Source organism: Muscardinus avellanarius (genome assembly GCF_963383645.1).
Source record: "Muscardinus avellanarius genome assembly, chromosome: 14".
In the NCBI taxonomy this organism is placed as follows: domain Eukaryota; kingdom Metazoa; phylum Chordata; class Mammalia; order Rodentia; family Gliridae; genus Muscardinus; species Muscardinus avellanarius.
This window is the reverse complement of record NC_137800.1, coordinates 1,767,891-1,787,261: the sequence shown is the minus strand read 5'-3', so window position 1 is coordinate 1,787,261 and position 19,371 is coordinate 1,767,891. Positions and strand designations below refer to the sequence as shown.

Sequence of the window (19,371 nt, the reverse complement as noted above, 5' to 3'; positions counted from 1 at the left end):
TCCCAGTAATCCAAAAGGTCACAATAGTGACTACTGAACATACAGTAATAAAAAACGGTGTCCATCAGTAGAAGGAGTACCTACCCATTCTACCCATTCTAATGTGGATAAGAATACCCAGAGCTATGTAGATATCAAAGATTAATACCTAAAGATGTTTGGGGAGATAAAAATCATAATATAACTCTCATGACAAACTTTGCATATTTGTCAAAATGACATTCTCTCAATTTCGCAAGGTCTTGTATTAACAGTGTTGTAATATTTTACTTCAATTGTGAACCTCAGATCCCGCACATACCACCTGCCCAGACCCCGGTACTCCAAATTTTGGAATACAGAACAGCTCTAGAGGATATGAGGTACTTTGTTCTTATTTTATGTTTTATTATAAATTTAAAATATATATTTGACACTTAAGCACACCTGTGTATTTGTATAAACCATATCCTATTTATATTTTCTCAAATAAAATTTGTTTACTAAGGATTTCCCCACATGTGTTTAACTGTCAAAATTAGGATAACCATAAATGTCTCGATTATGCCTGCAATGATGGCTCTATTAACTTTTCTTTGGAAGCATGCAAAATGCTACATTGTTTGTGAAACTCAAAGGGCAATTTCCAAATTAGGATGACTTTTTCCTAATTAATGGCACATATAAGACTCCATTTAAGAACTAGATGTGATAGAAAAATAATATTAAATTCTAGAAAAGCAAAAACTGGGGAAGAGCAGAAAGGAAATATCCCTGCCCCTCCCTCGAAACCTGTTGGTGACACCTGCTCTTTGTGTGGTCTCTTAAAGTGCCACAGATTATTAGCACATGAATATTACTTTAGAATGTTCATTTGGCTTTTAATAAAATGTACATTAACACTCCAGTTAATGTTGGAGAAGTGCTTAAAAATGGAAGGTAATGAAGCCTGAAATAAGATGTTTTAGCCATCTTCAGTAATCAAATAACTTCATGGCTCTCTGAAGATAGGACTTTGGAAACCAAAGTTAAATATGTATACTACTTCAAGTTAGGAATGCCATCAATTTAGAATAAAAGTGCTTTCCTTCAGACACTTTCTCTTACGTATCATGAGCCCTAGGACATTAACATTTTATGGTATCTATGGACATCGCTACTTCCTAATGGCTCTTTCGTATCTCACAAGGAAAGGTCTCACAGGTAGCTGAAGGGTAAAATCTAGCACATTCTGTTTTATGTCCCAGCTAGGGACTCTCCCAGATCTCCCTTAAACTTTACACAAATTCTTAAAGAAGCATGCAATGGCAAATACTTAAGAATACTGGGAAATGTGAGATGTGGATATGGTTCTCACTATGCAGAATGAAAGTTCGATTGCTGTTGACCAACATGGCCCTAGGAGGGCTCAGCTTACCTGGTCCAGGTCAATGAATGTTTACAATGAGTGTCTTAGCAAAGCCTTCCTGCCATCTCCCCTGAGCAGCTGCTGCGGGTGGACACATCCCTTTCCTCCTGTGGCAAAACAAAGTTACACTCACAGAAGTAATAGGTGGTCCCCAACAGAAGACGTGTTGATAATTTAAAGCACACAGAAACCCTCTTTATTTTTTAATCAATTTTTTATTGGTGCATTGTATTTATACATCATACAGTGGCCGGTCACTGGGCAGCAGGGGTGTGTTCTCCTCTGAAGCTCTGCTCCTCTCCCCTCCAGGTGGGAAGCACCGTGTTTTTCAGGTGCAGGAAAGGGTACCACGTACAAGGGTCCACGACGCGAACCTGCCTGGCGAACCTGACGTGGAGCGGGATACAGACAGAGTGCATACGTAAGTTGGTTTCCCACCATCAGCAGAAACCTGTGGACTGTGGGGTGCTGGGAGAGAAATCGGGAGGAACTCTTTCCTCTCAACTTGGTTCTAATCTTCTACTGCTATGTTGAGTGTTTCTCTAAGTCTGGCCGTAGCCCAGCAGCATCAGCGCAGCCCTGCGTGGGGTGGCAAAGCCAGTTCTCAGGCTCCACCTCAACCCCCTCCACAGAATCACAAGCTGTGTGCCTAACCCGCCCCGGGGGGACAGTGGGGATGCTAGACTCAGGGACACTGTTGGAAACAAACAATACTTCTCACACTTCAGAGGGAAAATTTTGTGCTCAGATTATTTTTCTCATGTGTTTTCATCCCGTTTATTAGGTCATGTGATTTGTCCACTAATAAGCACAAATATGTGAAGTTGAACCTTGCTATAGATTTGAAACATAGACAAATTGATCCCGTAAATAGTTGCTTAAGGATTGAGTTTTATTTAGTGACTTCATCGTGAGAATTAGAAAGAGCAGAGCGTGGGTGATTAGTAAATCATTCATGTTATCTATCTCCTATCAATTCAGTGAAATACTCTGCTTACTCTCACTTTGAGCATAGAAGCGTGACCAGAAAGCTGCGAATATGTGTTTGAGTAGAACACCCGGGGTGGATGTATATGTATCAGTGTTATTACATAGCTGTTTATTTCAAAGATACCATTTCCACCTCAGTACTCAGGTGTGCGGGGGGTAGGTAACCCTAACTTTGTACACACGAACACTCATGTTTGTGTACCTATTTTCATTTAACATACACAGCTAAACTGGAGCTTGCTGGTAACTCATTACGTGCAAAGCTTGAAAGCTGGTAAATGTGAAATATTTATCATGCTTAAAGAAATTGTAGTCACGATTTTAAAGTGGCAAACATGATTTTAATCATCAGTTAAGTCCTTTATATGAGACATATGTGTGAACTTTATGAGATTATTTGAGATATATAATAGGCATTTCAACCTCATCTATTCCTAAATTATATTTTAAAGAAAAGTGGAATCTATAATATTTTAATAAAATCTCTAAATACTCATCATTTTTTTTACCACTCGGTAAATTGAATAATGAATTTACTAGTAGTCACCTGTCAAGAATTAAGGTATGTTTCTGAGTATGGTTTATAAGACCAAGCATTTAGAAATATTAGACATATTAGTTGTATAACAGGAGTGTTTTATTTCAAAACTAGAATCCTTATTCTAAATTTCTAAATGTAATAATATATATATATAAACATTAGTTATTATATATGCATATATACTAGCGTTATACCCATTTCTGATTTTTTGCACTGTATCTTAAGATACATGTCAATTTCATAATGAGCAAGGTTTCAGTGTTTTCTAATGTCAATTTTTAAGACACAAATGTTAATAATAGACAGAATTTCAACATTTTCTAATGGGACATATGCCTTTCCAGCTCACGCCTGCAGGCAGCCAGAAACCCCGGCACATGCGGACGTGAGAGCCATCGATCTTCCTACTTTCGGCTACACCTTAGTGTACACCTGCCATCCGGGATTTTTCCTTGCAGGTGGATCTGAACACAGAACATGTAAAGCAGATATGAAATGGACAGGGAAGTCACCTGTTTGTAAAAGTAAGTCATTGATGAAGGAGAAACAGTGCATTCCCCAAAACCAAGGACGTGCCCCCTCTGCCCACCAGCTCGCCGGCAGCTGGAGCCCCTGAGTGACCGCAGGAGGTGGTGCGTCCACGCTGGGCATGTGGGCACGCTCCATGTGCATGACCTGTGTGTGTGGATGTGTACAGTAAGTGTTGGGTACGTGCCACAGAGCTGCATGGACACACAGCCTGTCTATTAGATGTTGCAGCTGAAGCCAAAGAGACAGGTTGTTGAGCGGAAGGAAACCATTCTGAGTTTTAAAAAAATGATACACGTTTTCGGAAGTTGTACTTCTTAAAAGCGGAAAAGGACAAATATCACCATGTATCTGAGCATATTTTTAAATCACATCTGTTTGGTAAGAGGGAAAAGTTCATGTGCCGTTGACACTTGGCTCTACCTTTTAAGTTTACAAAAGCTGTTATGAAAATGAGGCTTCAGTTACTCACAAAGCTGTGTATTCACCCATTAGAGTAATAGGTTAGGGTGAGGTTTGCTGATATCAAAGCTTAGGTTCTCCCCCAACACAGACGACACGTACCCTGAGGACTGAACGCTGCGAGCAAAGCTTAGGAGCGCTGGGACTTTGTGACTCTAGATGTAATTTCCCAGAGCCAACGTAGTGATGGTTACCAAGTTAGGCATTGCTAAGATGCATGGTTCCCTTGCCCTTCCCTGTGAGAAACAGAATAAAACAAACATTAAAAGATAATAATTTATAGTTTTTGCAAAATCATAAAAGCCAAGAGACTATGAATTAACTCTGCAAGACTGTGCAGGGAAGTGACTTGCTGTTCCTCAAATTAGCTTATGAGTTGATTGATATGGGGGGTGGGGTGGAAAACGAAGAGAGACCATGAACTCTGAGTTATTTTGGACATTAACTTCCACGAGGCAGTGTGCCCTCACTGGACAACAGAACACTGACATAAGCCACCCTCATTTGCAAGGCTCTCTGTTGTAGCACCGTAAATAGAAATGTGCACGTGAGGCAGATGTACACAGACTTTCACAACTGAATTTAGCTTTACCACAAACACAAAGGCTATTCTGCTGTCAACCGTGGGTCTAAAATGTCTTTGTATCTGATATTCATATTTTGTACATTTAAAGAAAAATCTGGAGAAAAAATTGCTTCAATTTGACATTCTTCAACCTATCAAAACTAACTTTTTGAAAATGATAATTTGTCTTTTTACTTGTAGGTAAAGGAGTGAGAGAAGTTAATGAAACAGTTACTAAAACTCCAGGTTTGTATACCAGAACAGTTATAGATTCCAATCAAATAAAGTGACTTGTTTCCTTCCAATTTGCTGCAAAGTGAAAAGAGTTTTAGCACTCCAATTTCTGAGTCCATTGGTCTCTGGCAACGTCTATATTATGTGAAACACCACACCTGCATATATTTCCACTTCACTCACAGTGGCGGTTTCTTAGTGGAATGATGATATGTAAGAGGAAAGCCCTTGGTGTGATTGCTCACAGTGTCATGAAAGGCCTTGGGCATCTCTTAGCACCAGTGGACACAAATCTGACCACACATGTGGTATGATGGAGAGCCTTATAAATAGGGTTGCAGTTTGTCCTCTTCAGGAGGGATGTAGCCTAGACAAGCATTAGACAGGCTAAGTTGTTATCTGAGCAAATGTAGAGCCCCACTTACTCTGTAACTCAGGCATCTTCTGCCTGCTGACATGATAATTATAGCTTGTTGTTTGTGTGTGGTATTTGTTAAAGACATTGTGTAGTGAATCCAAAAGATGCTGTCCTCTTTACTAAGAAGGGGGTTTTATTATTTGCAACCATCTGGGATAGTGGTTCTGTGTTATAAATTTGGACACTATTGCCAGGCATGGTGGTATATGTCTATAATTCCAGTGCTTGGGAGCCTGAGAAAAGAGGATTTCTGGTTTGAAGACAGCCTCAGCAACCTAGTGAGAATCAATTAAAAAAAAAAATTGAAAACGGGTTGAAGTACAGCTCAGAGGTATAATGAATACCCTGGGTCAATTTACAACACACACAAAAAAAAATTGGATACTTTTAAAATAATAAAATATGTTCCCAAGTTACATTAATTTGAGTCAAGTTTGTTTTCTTTTTTAAGCAGAAATAGCAAGTCTCTGTGAATATGTGAGGTCATTTGGTAGGTATTTTCCTTTTTCAGGTTCTGACCCTAGTTTCTTGGGCCTAGAGCTCTATTTTGGAAACAATATGGAAAAACGTTTGTGAGGCTATTAAGTCAGAATGCTATGCTACACAATTCATTCTTAGATAAGGCAAATTGTACCAAAATGATTAGAAAAAGAATCTCTCCAATCTACACAATGAAGAGTAGAAACTGGCTTTCTCTGTCCTGGCCATTTTATTTAAATATTACTTATAAGCCAAGTACAGAAATCAATACTTTATCCAAACACTTCCCTCAGTGGAAGGAAACACAATATTTTGGTGCTGTTGTGTGTTTGTGTGTATGTGTGTTTCTCCTTTTTAATTTGCTTATTTTGTATTTAAGGCATGGGAATAGCTACATGTTTCTGTAGGTGCACATATAATTATTGGCATAACTCTGCTTCTCTATGAAGGGAATTGCTAATTATATACAGTCCTGTATCAAGGGAGTTCATTCTGATCTACCCCAGCTATTTGATGGTTGTGTCACACTTATACACGAGATCAGATCAGAAGTCAGGCACTTGGAAAGATGACCTTTGCCTCATGACTGACAGCCATATCTGAACACAGGGAAGCCACTTCTCAGCCACTGATCCTTCCTCAAGCTCTAGAGTTAGGAACTCCCATGGCCACTAGGTGCCCACAGGAAGACCAAGGGAAGGCAGACCAGGCACCTTGATATCCTGAGTAGAGTGGAGATTCCAACTGGGGAAAACAGCCTGGGTGGTATTTACTATGTGTGTGTGTATGTGTATGTGTGTATGTGTGTGTATTTGTGTACGTATGTGTGCATGTGTGCATATGTGTGAATGTGTGTATGTATGTATGTGTGTATGTGTATATGTGTGTATGTGTGAATGTGTGTATGTGTATATGTGTGTATGTGTATGTGTATATGTGTGTATGTGTGCATGTGTGCATGCGTGTGTGCATGTGTGTATGTGTGCATGTATGTATGTGTGTATATGTGTGTATGTGTGTATGTGTATATGTGTGTATGTGTGCATGTGTGTATGTGTATGTGTGAATGTGTGTATGTGTATGTATGTATGTGTGTGTATGTGTGAATGTGTGTGTATATGTGTTTACGTGTATGTGTGTATGTGTATATGTGTATGTGTGAATGTGTGTATATATGTGTATGTGTATGTGTGTATGTGTGCATGTGTGTATGTGTGTATATGTGTGTATGTGTGAATGTGTGTGTATGTGTGTATGTGTATATGTGTATGTGTGAATGCGTGTCTATATGTGTATGTGTATGTGTGCATGTGTGCATGTGTGTATGTGTGTATATGTGTGTATGTGTGAATGTGTGTGTATTATGTGTATGTGTATGTGTGTATGTGTATGTGTGAATGTGTGTATGTGTGTATGTGTATGTGTATGTGTGAATGTGTGTATGTGTATGTGTGTATGTGTCTGTATATGTATATGTGTGTATGTGTGTGTGTATGTGTGTGTATGTGTGTGTGTGTATGTGTGTGTGTGTGCGGTGGGGAGGAGGTATTAGAGTTGAACCTATAAGGACATTCTATCTCTTACCTCCACCCATAGCCCTATTTCACTTTTATTTTGAAACAAGATCTCCTAGGTTGATGAACGTCTCCCTACTTGCTGAGGCAGTCCTGGTATTTGCAATCCTCCAACCTCCGCCTCCCAAGTACTGAGATTACAAGCATGTGCTGCCACACCTGGCTCTGAATGCTATTTCAAGGCTGTAAATTTAGTGAAGTGAATCAGAAAATTATGAGACTGTTGATTGAAAAAAAAAGCTCCTATAAAGCTGTTTATGGAAAATGAAAGTATTTAATGTAAGTTATTCAAAATAAGCGTCTTAGGTACTTGTGTGGATATATCAGTTTTTACCTCACTTAACTTCATTGCTTTTTTTCTCTTTCAATAAGTTGGGTTGACTCAAAGCCACAGAGAGCTATTCTATGCTCTTTAAGGCCTCTATTGCTAGGCTGTGGTTTAGACTGGCTACGACAACAGAAACATCAGAATAAGAGAAACACAGATACAGCTGTGTCCTCACCATTTTTCACTTTAATTAGATTTTCTAAAAATATATATTTAGGGAGAAATGAGTCTTTATTTCCACCTAGTGACTCGTCGTATTTATTTTGGATCTTGCCTGAGGAAGTAGTTTAATGCTCAGGGCAGGGAGGACCTCGCAGAGCTACTGATACAGCTGAGTGATGGACATAATATGCTATTTGTTTTTATAATGATATTGTGAAAATCGAAAACCTCATGCACAGTTATTAGCAGGGAGGTGGAAGATACGTGTGATGTATGACATCTTTCACAAGCCCCCAGGCAAGAGAAATTGCTCAGTATCCTTTGCAATGCCTTCCTGTCCCAGGTGAATCTTATATTTTCAAAAGATGTCATAGCTTTTTTTCTTCATAATTTAAGAATCCTAGCCAGGTGTGGTGGTGCATGCTTGTAACCCCAGTACTTAGGAGGCTAAGACAGGAGGATCTGGAGTTTGTGACCAGCCTCGGCTACATAGTGAGGCCCTCTGTAACTTAGTAAGACCCTGTTTTAAAATAAAAAGAATAAAAAATAGGACTGTGTGTGTAGCTCAGAAGTATAATGTCCCTGTATTCAATCCTCAGTACTGAAAAAAAATTAAGAATCCTATAAAAACCAGGCATAGTGGTACACACTTGTCATCCCAGTACTTGGGAGGTTGAGACAGGAGGATTGCAGGTTCATGGCCAGCCTCAGTAACAGTAAGGCCCTCCACAATGTAGTGAGACTTAGTTTCAAAATAATAATCATAATAACAATATGATTAATAATAATGATAATAATAAAGGCCTGGGGGTATAGCTTAAGGATAGAATCTTCCAGAGTTGAGTCCCCAGTAACACACACACACACACACACACACACACACAAGCCATATGCAAGAGGGACAGCTGAGACTACCACATCTACCTTTCTTACAAATACTGGAATATTCTGCATAAGGAGATTTTATTGGCGTAACAGAATATGGGGACAGGGACTAGCTCTACTTACAACACAAAGCCATGCCGGAAGGATGGCCCTTGAGGCCAGGAATTCCGGCAGGGGCCAAGGGTCAGCCTTTCTGAGCCTTGGTGTCTTCAAAGACTCAGCAGTTGAATATTGGTCCTGAATTCACTGAGGAGCGTGTGTTTCACAGAGAACATGAAGCTTGGCCTGACTTGGGGGAGTGGTCCACAGCCCTGGGTAGGGCAGGTGTGGACCCGGGTCCTGGCCTCCAGCGGTCCCAGCAGAGCAGCGTGCTGGCCCTCGTCTTTTGACTGGCGCACACTGTGAGCGGAGGACGCTGCAGGCCGTGCTCCCCGCCCAGGCCCTGCGCAGCGGTGCCTTCCCTCACTGATCAGGTCACGCCCCGAGTTTAGAAGTGTCTGCACCACGTGCTGTGCCCGCTAACACTCCTGTCTTCCTTTCCCACAGTCCCGTCGGATGTGTTTTTCATCAACTCGGTGTGGAAAGGATATTATGAATATTCAGGAAAGAGACAGCCGGCAACTCTAACTGTCCACTGGTTCAATGCCACCAGCAGCAAGGTGAATGCAACCTTCGCTGCTGCCGGGCAGGTGCAGCTGGAATTGACAGGTAAGCTCTGCGGCTCCACCCGGGGCTAGGATGGGCACTGCTGTGGACACCGCCTCCCCACAGGTGGGGGCCTCGTGGTGCCAGGGCCAAGCACAGCACGCCCTGTGTCTCTGCAAACAGCATCTCTTCAGCGCTCTCCACATCATGGTGGATTGCTATTGCTTTCTTATCGTCAAAGTGATGAAACTAGTCTAGAGGAGCAAATTAATTTCCTCGACATTATGTGCATAACATATTAGAGGTTCTGATGTTTATATCCAGATATGTTTATCTCTGAATTTCATTCTACATACACATGTACACACACACACACTCACACGCACATACACACATATACATGTATATGTATAGAATATATATATATATATATATAGAATATGTATTTGTGGAACATATATTCTACATATATGTAGAATAAAATATATATTTATATATAAACAGATAATATTTTATATACATATAATATATAAATATATAATATATATTTATTTTGTGTGATACTAAGGATTGAACTCAGGAATATTTTGCATCTGAGCTACACTCCCAGCCCTTACTTAATTTTTAGTTTGAAACAGGGTCTCACTAAGTTTCTGAAGCTGGCTGTGAACCTGTGATACTCCTGTCTCAACCTCCCAAGTTCTGAGATTATAGTCACGTGCAACCATGCCTGTCTCTGTCCCTGTCTCTCTCTCAATCTCTCCCTCTCTGTCGAGAGAAAGGAAGAGAGACAGACAGGCAGAAACAGAAACAGAGAGACAGAGACAGAGACAGGCAGTTTTATTGCCCCACAATTAGTAAAATGACCACACGAATAAAATCACAAGCTCTGATTTCTATGCTGGGCACCTATGTTTCCATTTTAAACACTTTGTAAATGTTTTCTGATTCATTCTTACATGAACCCTATGGCAAAGTTGAGTCCAGAGTTGGTCCACTCCCAGGATGTACCTCTTCTCCTTCTCTACCTGTTGATGTTACTTCTGATGAAGAGTGAAAGGGCACTCAGAGAGTGCGGGACAGGATGGTGATAGTCTGTTTAATCCACACAAAAATCTCATGAAGAGACAATGTGTCTCTCCCTGCAGCTTGTAGAATTGGGATTCAGAGTCTTAGTGATTCGGTGGGTAGCCAGGGATCACAGAGCTGCTGAGGGAGGAGGGCACCTGCGGGGGAAAGCCCCGGGGAGCTCCTTCTGCTGGGTGCACACCGCTGTTCCCTCTCCTGCATGTCTCACAGTGGAAGCCAGCCCTGGGGCACTGGAGGCACTGTGGTCAGCCATGTTGGTGGGGGCCATCTGCAGTGTTTCTGAGTCTCTGCCCTGAGAGACCTGCCTTCTCTGCATGGGGCAAGGTGGCTCTACACTCTCTACTTAACATCTGCTTGCTTGCATATACACGTAACTCCTCCTTTAGTAGGAACTAGTAGCAGGAGCAGTGCATTCCCTCTCGTACCCCACTTCCCTGGCAGCACCACTGGCCCCTCTGGTTGCAATGTGCTGAAGGGAGGCGCCAACCTGGCCTGGCTGCTCCTCCCTGGCTGCAGGAGTCAGAGCTGCTCCCTTGACCTCAGTGGCTGCTGGTTTCTCCAGAAGGAGCTGTATCTGTTTTTATTTTTTTATTTTTATGTGGATTATATTGAAAATGGCACACATTCACACTGTGCTTGGTGCCCTCTCCCCCCACTTTCCCATTCACCGCTCCCATCAGTGAGTGTCCAGGTTGACCACGCTACATTTATATGTTGACACATATTCCGATGTAGCTCCTCCATTAATCAACCTCAGGCTTCTTCCTCTCCTACCCTCCATTCTAGCTTTGCTGAGGTTTCCCCTCCACTATTTGGAGTCCCTCTTGTATATTCTGAGTCATAATTTCTGTTCTTTCTACATACTGCTGTCCTTGGAAATAAATAAAATATGGACAAAAAGCTATATCTTTTCATTAGAACACATGAATACAATTCCTCCTTCTTCCTGTGTGGGAGAAGCACTGAGTTCATGAAATGACCTATACCTGTCCAAGACAGATATATTCAAGAACTTTGATAAGATGTGAAGGGTTTTAGTGGGGGAAAACAGGCTGAGGCTAAAATTTAAAAACAACAACAACAAAAAAAAATCAAGCTGGAGACAGTAGAGTGTACCTGTAATCCCAGGACTTGGGAGGATGAGAAAGAAAGTTCAAGGCCTGCCTCAGAAACTTAGTGAGGCACTATTTCAAAATAAAAAATAAAAAGGGCTGGGGGCAGAGCTCAGAGGTAAAATACCCCTGGCTTCAACCCCCAGGGCCAAAATAAATAAATATACAAACAAAATAAAAAGTAAGTAAGCTTTGGTTTGGATCTTTGTAGCTGAGACTATAGCTCTCTACCATGTATCAGGCCAGGGGATTTGGTGTCTGTATCACTAACTCTTATGGGATGGGTGTGGGACTGATGTTTGGTCTTTCCACAGGAGTTTACAAGAAGGAGGAGGCCCACCTACTCTTAAAGGCTTTTCAGATTAAAGGCCCGGCAGATATTTTTGTGAGCAAGTTTGAAAATGACAACTGGGGCCTGAATGGTTATGTAAGTTCTCAGTGTTTGGTGACCTGGGCAGGGGAGGGTTGTCTGCTGAGGATGGAGCAGGGAGGTCCCCATGGCAGCAGGCCACTCCACCCTGCATTCTATAATGGTGGAAACAAAGTCTCTGAAATAAACTGCCCAAGATCAAAGAAGGGGTTGTTATCACTGGGGCCATAAGTCCAGGCTCTGAGCTCTCAAGCCCCATCTATTGCACCAGCAGAGCGGCACACACAGCCACCTAAGACCACTTGGTGATCCCTGAAAGTTCTAAATATATCATTCCCAGGTGAACAGAGAGAGTTTAGATGTTCTCCTTAATACTCTTCCCTGAGTCTTGGCTATGTTTGTCCCGATTCAGTGTTTGATAAGGATTTCCAGCTTCTTGCGATGTTCACATTCCAGCAGCCATGACATGAAGAGGTTTGGAGTCATGTGGGGTTTTATTCACTCATGATGGTGTCCCCTGTAGGAAGAGTGAGTACCCTGTGGATATAAAATGTGCTGTCACCACCTTGAGGAGCGAGTTGATTAATAACAAACTGGTCCACATGCGCCTGTGTATTAGTTTTTATTTTTACCCTAAACCTGTGGCTAAAGGGAATCTGGAAAATATTCATCACGTCATATCTGATAGAAGGTGGGGCAGAAGCATCATGATTAAGAACTCGTTAGGCTTCCATCTCACCTGCTCTCCTTCCTTTCCTGCCCCTTAGGTGTCATCAGGACTTGAAAGAGGAGGATTCACCTTCCAAGGTGATGTACACGGGAAGGACTTTGGAAAGTTCAAGCTAGAAAGGCAAGGTAAGGTGCTGTCTGGCCTTTCTTGAAGAAAATGTCAGTTTGCCTTCAAATGATCATGCCAAAGAAACACAGACAAGAACCAGGAGAGGGGCTGACAGAGCATATAATTAAATGAAAACAGTCTACTGAAAACAAAACCAAACAAAACCCCTAAAAACAATGTGCTATATCAGACGTGGAACCAATATTCTTTTATATCAAGAAATATTAAAAATCAGGAACAAAAACGAGCACATTACACCCTGTGAAAACCAAGAGTTGTGAAAGTACAAAGAAACAGGCGAAGAATGATTGGAAATGACCACAAAACCCATGAAGAGAGCCTTAGAAGTATTTGTCTATATGAAATAACAAGTTATTTTTAGTTATGACAAAGGAATGACAAAAGTAAAAATTAATTTTGGGTTGACTGGACACCGGAGTGTGTAATTCTGTGGATGTCTGAGAGACCATATTTAACTTGGCAGGCCTCTCTTCTCCTCTCTAAAACTTTAATTAGGCAAGTGTGAAAATTATTCTTTGCATATCCAAGAATTCTTGAGTCAAATCTTTTTTCAATAGCTAGTACTAACTTGTACACATCATACACCTGCCATAAAGTGATTGCTTCAATTAATTAATGCATGCAGTTAATTGCATTAAATAGAAAATAATTTATTAGGTATTTTCTTTCAGGGAATGAGGGAGGCCTGTGTATTGAAGCAAAAGAATAGCCATGGAATACTAGAGTGGAAAAAGCCTATTCCAGATAGACAGAGATATCTCCTTCCTGTTTTGTACACCTCACCACCAACTGATTCTTATTCTAGCCATGAGAGAAGGAAAGTGTAGAAACAATATCAGTAGATAAATTTTGTTTCATCGGCATGCTGTTGCTGCAATGTAGAATTAGTTGCCATTTTCCTGATCCACTTCTGAAGGCCCATTGCAACTTTGGTTAGGAGATTAAAGGACAAGGTAGGATTGTACTGTGCACCCTTTAACTCGCTGCACCCATAGGGAATTATCCATGTCCAGCAAGCAAAAAGGGGAGGTGCATTTTCACAACACAATTAGCACTGCATTTCTCCCAAATGTTATGAGCTCCTATGTACTGCAGTTGCCGAATGCTATGAACACTTGATTTATGAAGAACAACACTATCGTGCCAGCTGTGACACCAGAGCACTCTTGCAGAGAAACAGGAGTACAAAATTGTGTGATGATTGTCAAAGAGAACTCATTTCATAAGACTTTTATTATAATCTCAAGGGACTGAAAGGAAAGGGACACCAACTTGTATATTAACATACATGAAAAAAGGAAATCAGCCTCCAAAGGGAGAGTTAATTGTAAAATACTCAATTCCTGACTTTTCAAATGCGGTGTACCATTAAGCAGAAAGACTTTCAATTATAGTGCCAGAGGGACAGAGAATATTTCAAATTGGATTGATTGTATTATGTGAGGGTAATGTAATAGAATAAGTGCATTAGTCCAGCACTGAAGATGGGTAAAGTTTTTCTTTTACCCAAATCCAAGCCACCTATTTGCATGGACATCTTCCCCCTGGGGCACATGCTGTAGTAATTTTCCGGGCTTCCTGGCATGCACTGTAAGACGCTGTATGCACGCTAGAGTTTGCTCATCCAGTGAATTGACTTGAATTATCACTTTGCTGTATAAACTTTCTTTGAATTAGTCTGTTCCTTTTTAACCTAGCAAAGTACCAACTTGCATGAATAAGAAATCTGTGTCTTCATCTGATGATGGGCTTATGGTCAGGAAAAACAATTTGTTCCACAAAATAATGTGAATCCCAAGCACGTGACCCATCCCACTAATTAGAAAAGTCTAAGATTGGTAATGTTTCAGAAACAATCATTCTTTTAAGAATAGTAGTTGACCCAGGCATAATGTTCATACCTAAAATCTCAGTACTTGGTGTGGGAGGGGAGCCTGGGACAGAAGGATTACAAGTTCTAAACCAGCTTCAGCAACTTAGGAAGATCCTATTTCCAAAAAAATAAAATAGAACTTGAGTTATATCTCACAGGTAGAATGCCTCTTGTTTTAATCTCAAATATCACACACACACACACACACACACACACACACACACACACACATATATTGTATACACTCACACACATACACAAGCAAATGTATGTGATGCTATTTTTATAGGTTGAAAGAAACAATCTCTTAATCATCTCCAGTCAGTAGATGAACTAAAAAAATGGGGTTATTTTTAAATGGATACAGAAGTCAAATTAATTTGAAGGGTAACTTTCAAGCAAGATTTTGCATGAAGAAATTCAATATAAATTGAGTAAAATTTTATTAAAAGTGAATGAGCCCACATCATCAAATGAGATAAAGTATCGGAAACTCGAGAATCTGATCATTTACTTCATCCAGAGTATATAGGACTCATAACTCCACAAAACACAGGTAAATAACTTAGCAGTATGAAGAAATATTTGAGCAGACAATTCTCTGAAGGCAAACCAGTGACCAGAGTGTTCATGAAAGATGGAAACAGCATATAAGAACCACACTGAGTCTCCCCTCCCTTCACAAGGGAAGAGAGAGAAGTGATTTTAAAGTGCAGTAAATGTTGGCAAAAAGAGCAAGACCTGGATTTGGGGCTGTGCAGGTCCAGCATGAAATGGCGCAGCCACTGTGGAAAGGAATCTGTCAGCTCATTGTGTGGTTAAGCATCCCTCTCAGGATATCTGAGAATCCTCTACCTTTCTTTTTCCTGGGTATAAAGTAGGGTCAAGCATGATGTTTGTCCCCGTGTAGACATACTCCACAGCACTGGGCTGTGTGATTCCTTTCAGCATTGCTAAGCTATGCAGTGAATGTTGCAATCTAGCTAAAATAAAAGTGGATATCATTTACATATTCCCATGTGGAGAACTGAACCCTATGTATATAGAAAACTGGTATATGTGCATAATTTCAGTGACTGGTATTTTACTAAGTCTGGGCTCAGGACCAGAAAAAAACAATAAATATTACAGATCTCTTTATAATAGACAAAATCATATAAATAATTCATTAGTTTTTATGCAAAATATTGCTAATAAAAACAAGAATCAGAATATATATAATAATATATTATATATATGGAGACATATATATAATATATATAATATATGTATATTATATATATATATATATTATATATATATGGAGACAGAGAGAGAAAGAGAGAGAGAGAGAGAAGAGAGAAGAGAGAAGAGAGAAGAGAGGAGAGAGAACACCAGAGAACCTCTCATCTGTCTCACATTTAGAATGGGAGACTTTCATAGTATCCTTGGGTGTCAGTAAAAACTATACACTAATGTATCTTGGACATTAAAATGGATATTTAAATCTTTAAAAAAAGAGTTATAATTTAGTTCTCTAAGGAATTGAAACTTCTGCTTTTTGTGGCTTTGCTGTTCATTCATTGCATTTATCACAAGCATAGCATTGTTTAGACCCAGGATAATAATGGCACATTAAATCTTCCTCTTATCTTCCAGGTCCCTTGAACTCCGACCAAGACCCTTCTAATCAATACCATGGCACAAGCAGCGGCTCTGTGGCAGCCGCCATTCTGGTTCCATTCTTTGCTCTAATTTTATCAGGGTTTGCATTTTACCTCTACAAACACAGGTACTGCAGAAGCATGGTTTACTGAAAGCATTCTGAGTGTGAAGTGTTGGTCTGAGCATACACTCACACTCACACATAGAGACTTTATATTGCTATGCAGTGGTCTCTTGGCTCTAAGAATCCATTGGTGCCAAGGTTTTTATTGGTGTTTGTTTCTTTTGTTTGTTTTTCTGCCATTTCCTACAGCATTGTCACTTCTGTGGCTCCTCAAAAAACCTGCTGACCACAGTTTAGAGGAAGGAAGATTTATTTGCTCACAATTCTGGAGATTTCAGTGGTTCAGTTCATGTCAGGCCAGGTTACATGAGAGCCCAGGGTATGGTGGAGGAAGTCAGTAAGAGGGAGAACACAAGTTTTTTTTTTTTTCTGCTCTCATATCATGGAGGCAGAGAGAGAGAGAGAGAGAGAGAGAGAGAGAGAGAGAGAGAGAGAGAGAGAGAGAGAGAGAGATATTCAGAGACATAAGTGCTGTTCCAAAGCCACACCCCAGGAACCCACCTCCTCCAACTACCCTCTACCTATGTAGGTTACCATGCAGTAAATCGTTTATAATGTATTTAAACATTGATGAGAATACACTTCTCATTACATCAACTCTGAACAGCAATATATGAGCTCTTTTAGGGGACATTCTATACTTAAACCATAAAACTAAACATCCATAGGGCACATCATAATAATTAGCTTTAAAAAATAAGCCATTAAGCTAAGAAGTAAAACGCGTTGTTAGTCAGCTCTGGGAACATTGAGATGATCTTCAACCTTCTAGCAGCAGGTAGACCAGAATGATCTCAATGGCTAATTCCAACTCTACCAGTTTACAGTTTATAAATTTTTAATTGACTCATTCCTTCAACAAATGAAAAAAATGAGTTCTTAATATGCACTAAACATATTGTATGTACCATCCCTTGAAAAAGCATTATGAATATTTATTGAGCAAAATGGTTTTGAGTGGAAAATGTCAAAAGTCGAATTTGATCATTTTCTTAGTGTGAATGTGGACACACACACACTCACACACTCACACACACACACACACACACACACACACACACACACTCTGCTGTGGAGGAACTGTGAAGTCTTTGAAGATTCTGTTCCTACATGTGTAATACATTTCTTGGAGGAATCTGGCATTTGTGCAATTGTTCTAAAGTACTTTTGTGAGTAGTTAATATTCCCTAAAAACAATAACAAAATACCCAGGGTTGGGTTGCCCGGCATTTTCGGGACCATTATCTTCTGAGTCTTTGCCACCAGCCCAGGGAGGCGCCTGGGCTTCACATTCCCCCCTTCTGCCTTCTCGGCTCCACTGCACACACACTCCTTGAAGGATCAGCATGGGATTTCTGCAGAGGAAACCTGGTAGCTGCTCATTTCTGAGTCCATTCTCTCCCTGTGTGCTGGGAGCTGGCTCTGAGTCTGGGCAAGGCCCTGATTCAGCCCTGGGTGCAGGAGATTCACATTCACACCTCCAGCCTCTAACTTCACCTCCTCCACTCGGGATCTGTGGCTGCAGGCCATGAGGGAACTGGGCTACTCCTGGCCTGGGAGACTGCGCAAACTTCAGCTGGTTGTCAGTGCGTTAAGATTGGGCTGGATGTGTTTTCTGACTGCTGCTGCCCAAGTATCATGCCAGCTTTTTATCGGCGACTCCAGCTCCTTGGGCTGCTGCACGCTGACATTCTGCTGACAGAGACCCCCTTTCTGAGGGCTGCATACTCGTCATGGGCCTCTTTGTAATGAACACGGTGAAATGCGAAAGAAAATCAACTAGTAAATCATTAGTCCGGCCGTGCGTTTGTCAGCATGGTTGTTTCTATTAAAACTCTATTTTTACCATCTAAAATAGTTTTCTTGTACAATTTCTTCTGGAATACAGCAGAAAACAAAGAAACAAAGCCAAATGTACACAGATCTTTTTAATCTAACAATCTTCTAATGCTCTAACTATGGCTTGTATGTGGGGGGTTTCCTTAAAACGCAAAATATAATTTTAATGGTAACACATTATTTTTCTAAACTGGCTTGTATGTGGGGGGGGTTCTTTAAAACACAAAGTATAATTTTAATGGTAACACATTATTTTTATAAGCTGACTCGTTTTTTAATTCACCAGAGAAAAATTGGTTCAACAAAATAACTAGCGTTCAGTGAATAATGGAAATGACAGGGAAATAAAAGCTTATAACTTAGTTTGGTATTAAAGGGCGGGTGCCCCAAAGGCTGGGCATCCTGCAGGGTGCACTATGATTAGCATCTTTCCTATACACCCAGAAAGTATTGACTTCACCGAGGCCTTGGAAATCATCCCCGATGGATGGGCACCCAAACCCTAATCCATCAGCCTTTGACATCTTTCTAAATTCTAGCGGCATTCATAGCAAGCGTAGATAATTCATTGATTCTGGAAAGTGCCTCCATGTTTAAACCCTATTTATCATCCCACGGTTGGGACTGTAAATGTTTAAAAAGTCAGCTCTGGAGAGTGCAGGTGGACCTTCCTCTCCTGGTGCACCATCCTCAGTAGGCCACTTTCTGTACCTGCAGGGCTACCTCCAGCACAGCCCAGCTCTTAAGCTCTTTTTAGGATCGAGGCTCTAACTGTGTATCCTCTCTTTTCCCTCTAGAACAAGACCAAAAGTCCAATACAATGGCTATGCTGGGCATGAGAACAGCAATGGACAAGCTTCTTTTGAGAACCCCATGTATGACACAAACTTAAAACCCACAGAAGCCAAGGCTGTGCGCTTTGACACAACTCTGAACACAGTTTGTACAGTGGTATAGCCCTCAGTGCCCGATAGGATGATTCATAGCCATACCTCTGATGGACAAGCAGTGATTCCTTTGGTGCCATATACCACTCTCCCTCCCACTTGCTTTGCTGCAGCGACCTTTACCATTGTCTCCTGGCATTCTCGCAGTGGGGATTTCTACCCAAACGTGGCAGAGTCTTCTGAGGATCAGACTACAGATGCATCTTCCTTCCACATGTGGAATCTGAACGCCCGGCTGCATCCGCTGGAAACCACAGCACACACAAGGAAGCCCGCTGAGCCGCGCGGACCCATCCTACCAACGCCTCCACTTCC

General features: G+C 41.0%; 1 protein-coding gene across 1 annotated transcript in view; it reads left to right on the top strand.

Moving 5' to 3' along the window:
* CSMD1 (CUB and Sushi multiple domains 1) overlaps positions 1 to 19,066 on the top strand; it is a gene marked incomplete at both ends in the record, with an annotated part of 1,592,168 nt that extends 1,573,102 nt beyond the window's left edge. Inside the window, 9 exons of the mRNA XM_080710482.1 lie at positions 289 to 362; positions 1,697 to 1,808; positions 3,263 to 3,442; positions 4,675 to 4,719; positions 9,101 to 9,262; positions 11,715 to 11,827; positions 12,538 to 12,625; positions 16,141 to 16,273; positions 18,907 to 19,066. Of these exons, the coding sequence (XP_080566608.1) occupies positions 289 to 362; positions 1,697 to 1,808; positions 3,263 to 3,442; positions 4,675 to 4,719; positions 9,101 to 9,262; positions 11,715 to 11,827; positions 12,538 to 12,625; positions 16,141 to 16,273; positions 18,907 to 19,066 (1,067 nt within the window). The remainder of the gene's footprint in view (positions 1 to 288; positions 363 to 1,696; positions 1,809 to 3,262; positions 3,443 to 4,674; positions 4,720 to 9,100; positions 9,263 to 11,714; positions 11,828 to 12,537; positions 12,626 to 16,140; positions 16,274 to 18,906) is intronic.
* Positions 19,067 to 19,371: the final 305 nt, after the last annotated feature.